Source organism: Rhizopus delemar, genomic scaffold (assembly GCF_000149305.1).
Source record: "Rhizopus delemar RA 99-880 supercont3.5 genomic scaffold, whole genome shotgun sequence".
Lineage (NCBI taxonomy): Eukaryota > Fungi > Mucoromycota > Mucoromycetes > Mucorales > Rhizopodaceae > Rhizopus > Rhizopus delemar.
In genome coordinates, this window is record NW_027137831.1 from 69,691 (window position 1) to 82,896 (window position 13,206).

General features: G+C 33.8%; 5 protein-coding genes across 5 annotated transcripts; 2 read left to right on the forward strand and 3 right to left on the reverse strand.

Annotated features, from left to right (window-relative positions):
- Nucleotides 1-332: 332 nt before the first annotated feature.
- RO3G_06761 (uncharacterized protein) lies at nucleotides 333-1,430 on the reverse strand (the record flags this gene model as incomplete). The annotated part of the gene is made up of 4 exons (XM_067661351.1): nucleotides 333-698; nucleotides 755-970; nucleotides 1,032-1,358; nucleotides 1,428-1,430. 4 exons carry the CDS (start codon nucleotides 1,428-1,430, stop codon nucleotides 333-335), a joined length of 912 nt encoding a protein of 303 aa, XP_067517452.1.
- A 2,053-nt stretch (nucleotides 1,431-3,483) lies between these two features.
- Nucleotides 3,484-3,657, forward strand: RO3G_06762 (uncharacterized protein; the record flags this gene model as incomplete). Its single annotated transcript, XM_067661352.1, has 1 exon — nucleotides 3,484-3,657. One exon carries the CDS (start codon nucleotides 3,484-3,486, stop codon nucleotides 3,655-3,657), a length of 174 nt encoding a protein of 57 aa, XP_067517453.1.
- Nucleotides 3,658-4,014: 357 nt separating this feature from the next.
- On the reverse strand, nucleotides 4,015-4,224 carry RO3G_06763 (uncharacterized protein; the record flags this gene model as incomplete). Its single annotated transcript, XM_067661353.1, has 1 exon — nucleotides 4,015-4,224. One exon carries the CDS (start codon nucleotides 4,222-4,224, stop codon nucleotides 4,015-4,017), a length of 210 nt encoding a protein of 69 aa, XP_067517454.1.
- Nucleotides 4,225-5,224: 1,000 nt separating this feature from the next.
- RO3G_06764 (uncharacterized protein) lies at nucleotides 5,225-7,617 on the reverse strand (the record flags this gene model as incomplete). The annotated part of the gene is made up of 6 exons (XM_067661354.1): nucleotides 5,225-5,268; nucleotides 5,436-5,691; nucleotides 5,856-6,644; nucleotides 6,783-7,184; nucleotides 7,232-7,282; nucleotides 7,339-7,617. The coding sequence occupies 6 exons, from the start codon at nucleotides 7,615-7,617 to the stop codon at nucleotides 5,225-5,227; spliced, it is 1,821 nt and encodes a 606-aa protein (XP_067517455.1).
- Nucleotides 7,618-11,368: 3,751 nt separating this feature from the next.
- RO3G_06765 (uncharacterized protein) lies at nucleotides 11,369-13,013 on the forward strand (the record flags this gene model as incomplete). The annotated part of the gene is made up of 5 exons (XM_067661355.1): nucleotides 11,369-11,398; nucleotides 11,477-11,726; nucleotides 11,782-12,089; nucleotides 12,137-12,326; nucleotides 12,382-13,013. The coding sequence occupies 5 exons, from the start codon at nucleotides 11,369-11,371 to the stop codon at nucleotides 13,011-13,013; spliced, it is 1,410 nt and encodes a 469-aa protein (XP_067517456.1).
- Between the last annotated feature and the right edge of the window lie 193 nt (nucleotides 13,014-13,206).

Below are 13,206 nucleotides of genomic sequence, written 5' to 3' on the forward strand. Positions count from 1 at the left end.
GATTTTTTGCTAATAAATCAAGATCCTTTGTCTGTGTTAATACGCTTATTTTGAAGAGAATGAATCATATCGAGCTTACAGTTTCGTCAGTTTTATATTTAAATGACAGGTTATAATGTATTCTTTCCAAATCAAATCGAGTCTTTGCTTGTCCAGTTTCAAAATTAACTCGAGACAAGAACTGTTTAATGATGTTGATAGCCTTTGGTAGGTGTTGTTTATCAGGATGTCCCTCTGGTGTATGTTTTAATATTTCATTGAACAATAAAGTATATCTTCCTAATCGAGTGGTTGGCTTTGTAAGGTATCCATTTAATTCGAGCTTTAGAGAACTAGGATGCCTTTCGGTTGCCTAATCGCTTTCTGTTAGGCATAATGTATATATAAAATAGTATGATACTTGCCTGCACAAAAGCTTCAAAGTTCGAATTGATATATTTTTCGCTCTCCAATGTAAACTTGGCCTCGTGTTGCTTTGAACCATAAGCAATATAGGGCTCAAAATCAATAACAAACTCCAGTAAAATATCACCAATTTGATAAATAATTGGATTTTCATCTTGTCTTGATTTAAGTGCATTTAATAATCGAATATTGGTTTCATAGATGGACGCAATATTTCTAAATACTTTGTGGATAAACGATTCTCTTCTTGATGTTGGAATAATGGGCCTTTCCTTCAATGGCTTAATCCATACCTATCATATGCATAATCATATTAGTAATAGTAATAAGAAAGATTCAAGTTGGTTACAGTCTGTAAATAATCCAAACTCAAAACGTAGTCTTCTTCTGTGTAGATTAATTCACATAAATTCTCCTGTCTTTTACGCTCTATTTTTGGTATTGAATTATATGTTTCTTTGTCAATTCTATTTGCCCATAATCGGTCATCATCATGTTGATTAGGGTATTGTTGTGAGCTTTTGAATTTTACGTCTTTCTTTTCTTGTTCTTCACCATAGTGGAACTATACCAAATATGTGTTATTTTCTTGAGTTGATTTTTGTAATATTTTTGCATAAGTGTACTTGTGGTATCCTTTTTGGACATGTTGGACTATAACAAGGCTTTTTACTCCAACATGTAGGTGAGTAGCAAAAAGTAAGTTCAGTTAATACACCGTTGGGTATACTATCGTTGATAACTAATTCAGAAGTAGTTGATTCTATTTCACTCATGCTGTCATTATTCTGGTATATAATGGTTTGATTGGAAAACTCATATAAATAATGGATAGAATCCACAAGTTGTGTTTCATAGCAAACATCATGAAAGACTCTTTGTGAAGCAAGAGCCTTTCCAACTCGAGTAGCCAATTTTCTATCTTTTGCTTGTAATATCAAAATAATCTTGTCCTAAACAGCATATTATTATTAGTAATAATATAGTACATTATATAGTAATACGCACAACTACTTCTTTACCATGAAAGGTATTTTTATATTCAATATCATTTTTGATATGATCTGATACTGTAATAAGTTGTTTTAATTCATATACTATTTTCGATATAAATGCTGGATAAATGCTAAGAGTTCTTTCTATCTTTGCTGTTGGTGTCCCGTAAGCAAAACTGTTTGAGCGTTGTGCCATAACGTCTTCTGGGTCTATATTAAAAAAGTCAAAAAAGGGGAAAAACAAAAAAATAAATAAAAATAAAAAAAATTTATAAACATCAATAGTTTTTATTTTTATTTTTATTTTTATTTTTATTTTTTTTTTTTTTTTTTTTTTTTTTTAGCCCAAACTTGATAATGTAACATCCATTATATCTTCAGCTAATAAACCCAAAGTTTCCTATTCTTTTTCACTTGAAACCGTTTTACCTCCTTAAAAAAAAAGACAGAAACACAGCGTTTTAGAGAGATATTTATAATTTTTGTTATCGGACAATAGAATAGTCTCGTTTACTTTCCAAATTTGTCATCATTCGCAAAAACTTCCCTGGACTCTCAGCTGCTGTGTTCTTCCTGTTATCTGATGTGCCTATTGGAGATTTACTATTGACGGCTTTCCTTTTATTGATAAACAGTTGGTCACTCGTGCTATGTCGCGGTTTGCCACCTTCAAATAGGTCAGACTCAATCTCAAATAGCATGTTCAAGCGCTTGCACTCCATTTCTTTTGGTTCGCACCGCTCTCAACCGTGTGACTCCTATTATATTTTATAAATAAAAATAAACTATTTATTTACATTAGTCAAAGAAGGCTTACAATGGTGTACGCCTTGCGGCACCTGAATAAAATCCTCCTTCTACAAGAAGAAAAAATATGAGTCCATGAAGATTACGAATAATGATTTTTCAGAATAACCAAAGCTCTTCATTGGCATTAAATGTAAAACAGCTGATGTTATTCAATTAAAAAGGATCAAATACAAAAAACTTTAAAAAATTAATATTTGGAAGTTCACTTGGTATTCCAAGTACCCCTTCTTTTAGTTATATCACCTAAGCAAAATACTTTCAAATGCACCGCGAGATATTAATATTCGACTGTTTTTATTGTGTCGGCCAAATAAATAAAAAAATAAATGAATTAATTAATCACCATGTGTATTAATAAGGGCATGACTGAAAAGCATTTAGCAGTAATCCCCTCATCGTTTCATGATGTATCTTATACATGATCAAAATTTTCTATATACGGATTTGGCAAACAGGCAACTATTTGACTTTTACTTGCAAAAGAAAATATTGCTTCTATTACTGGCTACATCCGAGTAAAAAAAAAAATCATGGAACAATAACAAAAAAAAGGCCGTGCGAGTAAAGATACAGCTATATGTTTATATATAAACTCAATCTAAAAGGTTGATTGCTGATAAGATTAATGCAAGCAGTAATGAGCTCATAATACAAGGGGGAACAAAGTTACACTACTTTATGTTTCATAAACAAGTATGATTGAAGAAAACGCACTCCACTTTAACTGTTTACATGTGAAACCTCAATCCAAAAAAAAAGGGGTTTATATTTCCTTACTTTGTACAATGAATAACCTTTTTCTTTTTTTTAAAGCGATAACAATAACAATGTGAGTTCATGTACACGCACACGTATAATCTTAATTGCTGACAAAAAAGTTAAATTAAAAAAAAAATTCTGTACTTTCTCCAGATCTTCCTGACATTCTTTTCTTTTTTGGATCCCGAAATGTTTAATAGAAAAAAAAGAGAGAAGAGATTTCTCTTTACATTTTCTCTTTTTTACTTGCACTATGTCATCCGAGTAAATAATTAGAATATACAGTTGATTTGATTAATAAAAGGAAAAAAATAGACTTATAGAAAAAAAGCTATATCTAATACAGCATAATTCAACATTCAATACAATACATATTATAGCGGCTGTTTTGGGTATCGTGGGTGTAATTGTAGTTGGACTAAGTATATGTTTTGTGTTTAAAAGAAAGAAAAGACGGATAGAAAAGCAAATACCCTGTGAAAAACCAAATCCACTGGCTAATCATTTTGAAACCATGGAAACACCACCTCATGATTTTGTAACTATGGAGATACCCACACCTGCTATTCTTGTAGACAACCACAGTCCAATGATGCAGCAACATCAATTACAAATCAAATTACAACAACAACTTTACATACCTAATCACCATAATTCATCTCTACCACCACCACCTTATCATCCATGATTTATTATTTCACATGATACAACATTTTGTGGGGCTATTCATTCTTAATAATTGTTCTTCTGTATATCGTTTACCCGTCATTGCTTCTATATCCTCAATTGCCTGTTCTCTTTCATTCTCACGTCGCTTCATTTTGATCTCTTGTGGAAAATAAAGTTTTAAAAAGTTTTGTAAGCCTTCATCTAAGTTATTTGCAGTCGCATCACTGACAGCAGTTGGATGTCGACACAGTGGACAGCTAGGCATTCGTTTCTTTTGTGCCTTAACTAAGCATCTCACGCAGAATACATGATCACATTCTAGGCGAATCGGACGCCAAGCGACGGACATACAGATAGGACAAGCTACAGTATTGATTTAATGTCTCTGTCTTCCACATATTGTTTGGATGGGCTTACCGTAATCGTCTGGTTGTGGTACGATACTTGTTAATTTATCTGTAATGGAAGCATACAGCATCACTGCTAATTTGGAATCCAATAGCTGATCAACGGATACAAGTTGAGGAAACACATGGCTGGCCGATAACCCGCTCTGTTTATCATGCTTTTTTAGGATCTTACGCATTGCTGTCTGATTTAATAATTGATAATGCTTGACTGTGATTAGCTGAGTGTTGAGTGCAATAAACTGTTCAAAGCATCGTTTTGATTCTTTGCTTTTCAATCGTTTGAGTTGGTTCGTCTTGTTCAATTCATCAAGAAACCACTGCATTTGCCTTTTAGATTTATCCACATTGGTTGTGTTTTGAAATATACAAGAATCCATATAGACTGCAAAAATATTACGCCAATGATACATGTCTTGCTGTGAAGGAGAGGTCTATCATAGTATGTTTGAGTATATGCAGTTTTGTTTTTACTGGCATTTATGTGAATATGTGTACCAGTCTAGTAAGCTCTGTTTGTAGTGTAACCACTTGATTTTTAAATTTTTCTGCTGTCTCATCCTGTAATTTATGTGCTTCTGTCAGTTCATTTAACAGTGTCTCAAAAAACTCATTGTCCTGCTCCAATTCAATCACAATCGATCTCCTTTGTTCATTCCCAGACTTTTCCTCCAATGTCATACTCAGCAATTCCTTCATGATATCCACCACGTCTTTTGATTGGTTAGATTTATTTATCGAGAAAACGTCTTTATTGCTGTAACTAGTCTTGTACTCCAGCTTGGGTCTACTTGTTCTCAATCGAGACAAAATTTCTTCTTGAGCCTCATTTGTGTCATATGTGAACTCAATATTTGGTTTCACGTGAGGTGGTTCCCCTACCAAGATGTTGGCATACATATACAAACTAATTCCTGTGCAAATATTTACCAGTAAAATAATATTTTATATTTTTATCATTTTGTAATAAAGAAACGGACAATCCTCTACTTTCAATCTCTTGAGTGACTTTGTTGATCAATTTCTTTAATGCTTTGTATTGAATGAGATAAGGTCTCCACTCTAAAGGAATATTTTCTGATTCTGTTTCTAGTTGTTTAGCAAACTTCATTAATATGGAATGTGTACAAAAAGTAAATAAAAAAAAAATAAATAAAAAAAAATATTTTTTATACATTTTTATTCCCAAACTTGACATTTGTGTTCAGGGTTCATGAATGAACCTGATTTACATGAAAATGTTTTTGAGAAATGATGTGAGTTCATTAATGGAACATTCACTCTGTATTGATCGGGTGCTTCATTCTTATTTATTAGCTATTTAGTATTAGCAATCATTTTATTATGGTTATTGTGTGATCACTAACCTGGTATTTTCTGGTACTTTTACTACATTTCATTCTAGCAAACTGGATATAAAACAATTGCTCTTTTGTCCAATGATTCAGTCCAGGTATCGTTATATTCTCTGTCGAATCATAAAGCATCAAGGCACCATTGTCTGCAAAATTATTGTTCCATGTTTGATCTCCGTCAAGTCCAAATGTTTCGTATTGTGAAATCAAACAAGTTGATTCAGCGTTTTTCCACCAATCACCTAGCAATCCCTTTTCGTTGTATCTTTTACCTACTTGATCGAATCCATGCTATAGCGTAAATGTAAGCATGCACATATACATCTACATAAAACGTGATTCAGTGTTACCATGACAGCCTGACCTATCATCCAGCCCAGTGTGCCTTGATACAAATACTCTGGCCCTTGGACATCAAAATAAGGAAACTGTAATACTCCAGCTGGAATAATTACTTGATTGTATTCGTATCTATACAACACCTCAGTGGATGTTGGATTAAACACAGGTGGCTTCATTTGATTTTGCTTTAACTCTTTCCACATTTGTTTTACAGATTGCATTTTAACGCTTTTCACGTTATCAAACAAACTTGCCTCGCGATCCGTCTGAACCGCACCATAATATTCTGTCAAGGACAAGACGGACATGATATCAAGTGAAGCATGTGTTGCATAGCCAATCTCAAATTGCATACCTCGCAATTTCTTGATCATTCTCTCATTTGTCATTTTCTCTTGAAGTCTGCTCACAATCTTTTGGGTCATCAAGTCCGCCCGTTCAATCACGGGGTGTGTGTCCAATACGAAATACCTACCCAACAAGGGCCCCATATAGCTATCTTGATCTATCAGTGACAAACATGTCTCCCACCTTTCTGGTTTTGCATCCGGATTGATGCCCAGCTGGATCGCTTCCAATCGTCGCCTGTGTTCTTTAAAGGATTCACCAAGTGTGTCAAGGTAAGTCCAGATGGTACGCCAGATGAGGTACATTTGAAGTGTACGGCTATTCACCGCCGTGCTTTCTTGTATCTTTTTCAATAAGGCACGATCAGCAAGAATAGGACTTTGTTGTCCGTGAGCCCATGTTGTCCAATCGATCCCAGGCACTTCTTTTGCTAGTTCCTTAGGCGTTTCCCATCGCTCCATTTGAATACTTTCCATTATCCATTTTTGTTCAAATTCAATAATACGTCTTGCTGTAGCTACAGAGCTCCATGATCGCCATCCAAATTCATTATCCTGTTTAAATACCAATTCCAATATTCCACTCACCACATGTAGATATCCCTCTCGATCATCGCTCTGTGGCAGAGAAGCCGGTAACAGATGAACTGAAGGTTTGCTTGGATTGTCGAGTAAGTCAGGCCCTATCTTTACCTCAAACAAGCTCCAAACACCTCGATCCGCCAAGTATGTAATCGCGTTATTCAATCCCTTATTATCATGTCCTTCCAATGGGACCAGTCGTTGAATTTCTCGAAATATAGGATAAAGTACTTTCACACCTTCTTCATGGCTGTTGAGGCAGGATTGATAAAGATCTGTCAGTTTATCGAATAACTGTCGATCCAAAATCCTGTCTGGATTGGGTAATGCGTTAGTTTCAGAGTGTGGATAAGGTGCTAAAAGAAGCTGGTGTAGTCGATATCTTATTGATTGCGTCGTTATCGAGGGTAAATTCACCATTGGCTGAGTGGAGGGTATCATGTGATTGTCAATCCATTTATTACAAGTGTAGGCATAAAAGTTTTGACAAGGATCAAGTGCCATATCAACATCCTACATTTATAATTTATTATAAAGTACTTTGATTATTTCTTATTTACTTGTAATATATTAGCTGCTGTTTTGATACAACTGGATTCTAAACAAACCACCTTTACAAAAAAAAAAAAAAAATCAATACACACGTCATATCATATTAATATATTACCTGCTTTGTAACATTATGGTGATGCTTAGGTGGGGAAATAATCCCAGGTGGGCCATGTCCAGTACTACTTCTTGCATATAAACCAACAAAAATAAACAATAGAATCAATAAAACAGAACTCACAAAAAACATGAGTTTTTCTAATGAACTGAAATGGCCAGGTTGAAGTGAACTGGGATACCGATAATAGGCGCCATAATGTTGTTCTTCTTCTTCCCGTGCTGTAGTCGAGTCTTGTGAGCTCACTGTTCTATTTCGTTTCAATAGAGGTGTATTCATGATAAAAAAGAAAAAAAAAATGAAGGGGGGTCCTTTTTTGTTTTCAAGTAAAACAAGCTTACACCTTTTTCGGAAATTGATTACATATACACAAAATTTCTAGATTGCAAGCTTGCTTGGCTCACTTGCGCAATTGTTTACAAAGATTCTTTATTCGAATAAGTCTGAAGTTTACCTAAGTCTGTGCTTCGACAATGAAGAAGTTGCATTTTGAGCCCATTGATAGAAACTCAGAAAAAAAGCATTAATGCAAGATACAACCGGGTGAGCAATTTTATCAACACAGATATGGACCATCAGAACAACTGTACCTTTATTGATGAATCCGCTTTCCATACCAACTTAAGTAATACTAGGGTATTTTCTCATAAGGATACTAGAGCTGCTAATGCTCAGCCCAAAACAAGAGCTAAAACCACTAAATTAGGTGCAACTGCTTCATATGACATTATGAATATCAAAGTGGGTATTCCTTATACACTGTTTTCTGGAATAAATGCCGCGTTTACTTGTCGCTTTTTGTATATATTGTATTATAAAGTTTGTATAAATGCGACTTTACTTTCTGAAAATGGTGTATAAAGACCTTAAAAAGAGAAATGCTACAGGAGAAATTCTAAGGCCAAGAAAACGGTTGGGACTGTCGCAGGCCATTACTTCAATTTCATTTCTGACACTTTAGATACGCTATACTGCCACGAACAAATTACAGAGCATCATGTTATTATGGACAATGCACCTATGCACAGCTCTAACCAAATTGTAAAATTGATCAAAGCCGTGGATATGGGTATGTATACTTCTTTCCGTATTCTCCTGATCCCAATCCGATTGAATAATTCAGGTCTGTAGTTAAAAGTAAAACCAAATGAGAAAGACGTTTAGAAGAAGAAGCTCTGAACTCAAGGATTAGTGCAACTTGTGATGATATCTATCTTGAAGACCTCAAAGGGCTTTGGCGCTATTCTGACTCAAATACTAAGGCTTGTTCGAATGAAGAATATTTGTAAATGATTGAGTAGGTAAGCCAAGTAAGCTTACAATCTAGAAATTTCTTTTGTGTTTTGATCATTCGTTTAGTTCCAAGATAGCAATAAATACGAAAAAGCTTGGAAGCAATGAAGTGATCGCTATAAGTCTTGCTGTTAAATCTAACCCATATTAAACAAAAGATGTGTAAAAAAGCAAATAAACTTTCCATATATAATAGGACACCAAATATCAATACAAACCATCAAACAAATCCGATTACAAAACTAATGATAGGAATAGAATTTGTCAACTTAAATAAACTCTCTCTCTCTTCTTTATGATTGCCATCATATTTATGAATAGTAGCGCACTACCATTCCTCAATCGTCGACAAGTAACTGAACCTAATTTATATTTGGCTTAACAAGATACACAGAGAGGGTCACCAAGACCACTTAATCAGAACAAAGTCAATCTTTAGAACTGACTATTCTCATATCAAGAACATGATAATTAAGCTGTGGGATTATTGTGAATTATCATTCTTTCTTATCTAACATTATCAGTCCACATTTAAAGTTACCCAAAAAAAAATACTTTCCAAGACCATTGTTTGTAGCAAAAGACTTGAATCAAATGTACTTTTGGGTTTATAGTATGATTGAATGCATTATTTTTTTTTATTAATTGATAGTACATTATATTTATAAAAGATAATATGGTGTTTTATGTGAGTGATATTAATGCTACTCGTTTTTTCATCTTGCACAAATTGTTATATAGTATCAAGTTAATCCAACGAAATAAAATAATTTTTCAAATAAAAATGCTAAAACATAGCTTACAGATGTAATCCAAAAGGATATACGAGGTATTTGAGAAGATCTTTAACGAATTCATATAAAGCAGAATTAAACAATAGAGTAAATTCAATGATAAAAAAAAAATGATATCATCAAAAGATAGTGCAAATAAACACATTATCGCCGATGTCAATTTATAAAAATTGCCTTGATCCATTTTGCAGTTTGGTCACCTTCCAATTAGCGAATGGGCATAGTCAACCACTTCTCTCAAAGTTCAATAATGGCTTGAGCTCTTCACACTGAAGGTTTATAATACCTCTTTATGCGCTGTCCTAAGAAATGGAAGGTTTGGTTAGATGTTTTCAGTTTTGCTAGTTCACATCTCAATTTTCATCAAGGCGATATATGCCCGATCCTCTGGTCTTTTCAGTGGCTTCCTTCTGTCGACCACGCCAATCTCCGGTCCTTCAGCTACTGTATCTTCGTTGTCTGGTACATCTATCTGAGATTTGCTACTGACAGACTTTCTTTCATCGATAAAAACTGGTCACCAGTGGTCTGTTGCGGTTTATCACCCTTAAAAAAGAGTAGATTCGAGCTTGGCAGGTATGATCAATCCATTGCACTCTATTCATTTTGATTCACACCGCTCTCAGATGCATAATTTCTTTTATATCTATGAATATAAAATGTTCTATTTGGTTGTGAAAGCTTTTTCCATTGCAGATGAAAAATTATTTTCAAAGAATAAAGCTAATCTTTTGGTTTTTTATGCCATCATCAACTCTATTAAGAGCTTTAATTATATAAATAAAGTAAACTAAACTCTTCATCTCAAACTCCTTATCAGCCACATAAAGCATACTCCACACGTTACCATATATTTGCATACGATAACAATTCTTACCATAATCAGCTTTCAATACGGTCAAAGGATACCGAGTTTGTTCGGAGCCACTAAATTAAATCGTAGGAACCCAAGATTGTCACTAAGATTTTTTTAAGAGTAGAGCATGGCAAGCAAATTGTGTACATCCTCCAAATATATACATTCAAATATTGTGAGAATCATTTCTCTTTTTTCTAGTTCTAAGTATGACCAAAGAGAAAACCCCAGCTTTCTTTTCAGAATCTAATTGTAGGATTGCTAGATTCCGGTAAAGCAATAAATAACAATGTATTCGCCAAACTTCTTTCCCCTGCCTTTAAAGGAAAGCTTGCAACGCTTAATTTAAACCAAAATGAAGTATAAACAGAGAGAATCCAAATATATTTCCAATATCAAAGAATAGGCATAGGATCTTCCTTTTCTGTTGATTATCGTAAAAAAGTGCCACTATTCAGTATAGCATAGATATTGCTAGACAAAGAGCAAAAAGATTAAAACATCCAGGTGTCACTCACTTGGAGCTGATTCCTTTTATTAATATGTGCAATATCATTATAAATTAAAAATAATCTACAACACAACACCTTGACTTACCTTTTGTATTCAGAGACCATAAAGTTCTTTAAACATTCACAAAACACTCTATTTAAATTAAAATGATTGTCGGTATCTTTTCAAACAAGACACTTTAATATCAGGAATGGTTTATAATATTTAACAATAAAGTCAGTTTCAATATTTGTTTTTCTTTCTAAATAAATAAATAAAGATCTTATTTAGATTTATCATGTAAATTTGAAACTTGAGTAGCTAATAAAGAGTCTCTTTTTATGACATGCTTTTTTTTTTTTTGTGATCAAATAAAAAGGTGCCAGCTGGTCTGCCTTGTGGATCAATTTCACTAAAACGGAGATTCAAATTTACGAAAAATTTGCCTGAATATAAGCAGTTGTATTTAGTGACATAAATGATCTTGATGTTCGGAAAGTTGTCAATAAGCTCTTTTTTTTTTTATATAAATTTGCCGTTTCTTTTTTTTTTCTTTTTCTTTTTTTTTTTCCATTCTTGTTAAAATAATAGAGCCATGATAAAGAACCTTGGAAGATTTAAGCAGGTAATAATAATACTTTCTCTTTTGTATCTGAAAATCAAATAAATAATTTATTAATAATAAAAAAATAATAAATAATAGTGGACAGGAGAAAAGTTTGGAGGAGCCAAGGTGACTTTGCAGACAGAAGACTTTCAGAAACTAGAACAAGAAACAGAGCATAGAAGAGAAGGATATGAAAATATTGTGTCAGCTTGTGATATCTTATATCGTTATTTGTTAAAAAAGAAACCATCACCAGAAGATAATAAAAATAAACTGATGCCTTATGAAGCACTTGGTACTTGTTTATATCATTACGGAACTGTATTCCCTGAAGATTCTGCTTTAGGTAAGTTGATTCAGATAATTATTGTATTTTAAAAACTTATTTATCATCTTTATAGGTATCGCTTTAATTCATTTGGGACAAACTGAAACTCGTATTGCAGCACTTCAAGAAGTACTGGCAAATGAAGTCAAGAATAAATACATGTCAGTGTTAGAAAGTGGATTACAAGAATACAAGGATTATGATTCACTCAGAAAGAAATTGGAGCTAAAAAGATTAGATTACGATTCAAAATTAAATAGACTCAGTAAAGCAAAAAAAGAGAAACCTGAATTAGAGCAAGAAATGCAAGGAGCAAAGATCAAGTATGAAGACACTGAACACGATTTAATACAAAAGATGGCTTATCTTCAAGAATTTGAGGTAAAGTTGACTGGCTGATGAATAAGATACTAAAGGATGAACTACAGAATGAACATAGGGATGCATTACTTCGTCTTTTAGAAGCCCAATGTGATTATCACAGCCAAGCAAAAGAGTTATTAGAAAGCATCAAACAAGATTGGGGAAGAGGCTCTAGTTCTGATCCAACAGAAGTTATGGGGAAAGTGATGATGGCAAGAAATGATAGTCCAATATGTACAAGTAGTAGTATACAAGGTAAGATGAATATTACTCGTAAGGTTATTTCAATATGAGCTCAAACTTAAAACAGAGTCCAAATTTGAAAAGTACAGGAAGGCTTCATTTGATTTTAATGGTCAAAATGACGACGAGATATCTTTCAAGACTGGAGATTTGATCACAGTGATTGACGAGATCGATAAAGGTTGGTGGGTAGGTGAAGCTAATGGTAAACGAGGAATATTTCCAGTTAATTACACTGAAGAATATGATGATGTTCATCGTCGTCGTGATTCGGTATCAACAAATCATAGTAACAGTAGTTCTGAATCAGCCATGAAGCCAAGAAGAACTTCAAGCATTCGACAAAGACCTCCACCACCTCCACCCTCTTTATCTTCCCCTCATATCAATAATAATAATAATAATAATAATAATAATAATAATAATACCAATCATAATTCCCAAGCATCACTTAAACGTGTGTCAAGTATTCATTATCCAACACCAACATCTACATCGAGTCAACCATTACCCATGCCTACACCCATGACACAAACAATCTCTGCACCTGATGTTGTTTCCAGACATCACTCTATGCCTCCACCACCTCCTCCGCCTGCTACAAGTGTGACTCGACAGCGATCGACTGCCATTCGACCCCCACCTCCACCTCCACCTGTTCGATCAAATACAATTACGAATCGTGTAGCTTTTGAATAATACAACAATAATAAAATGGATTCTTTTTAATAATAATAATAATAATCTATATTCTAATTATATTACAACTATGCTACAATTGTCTTTGTCTAGCAAAAACAGATTCACGCGTACCCAAATGGGATAAATCCTGGTAAGGTTTCTTTGGTGGCGGAAACGGACCGTGAAAGATGAAGAGGACGGCTTGTTTGAA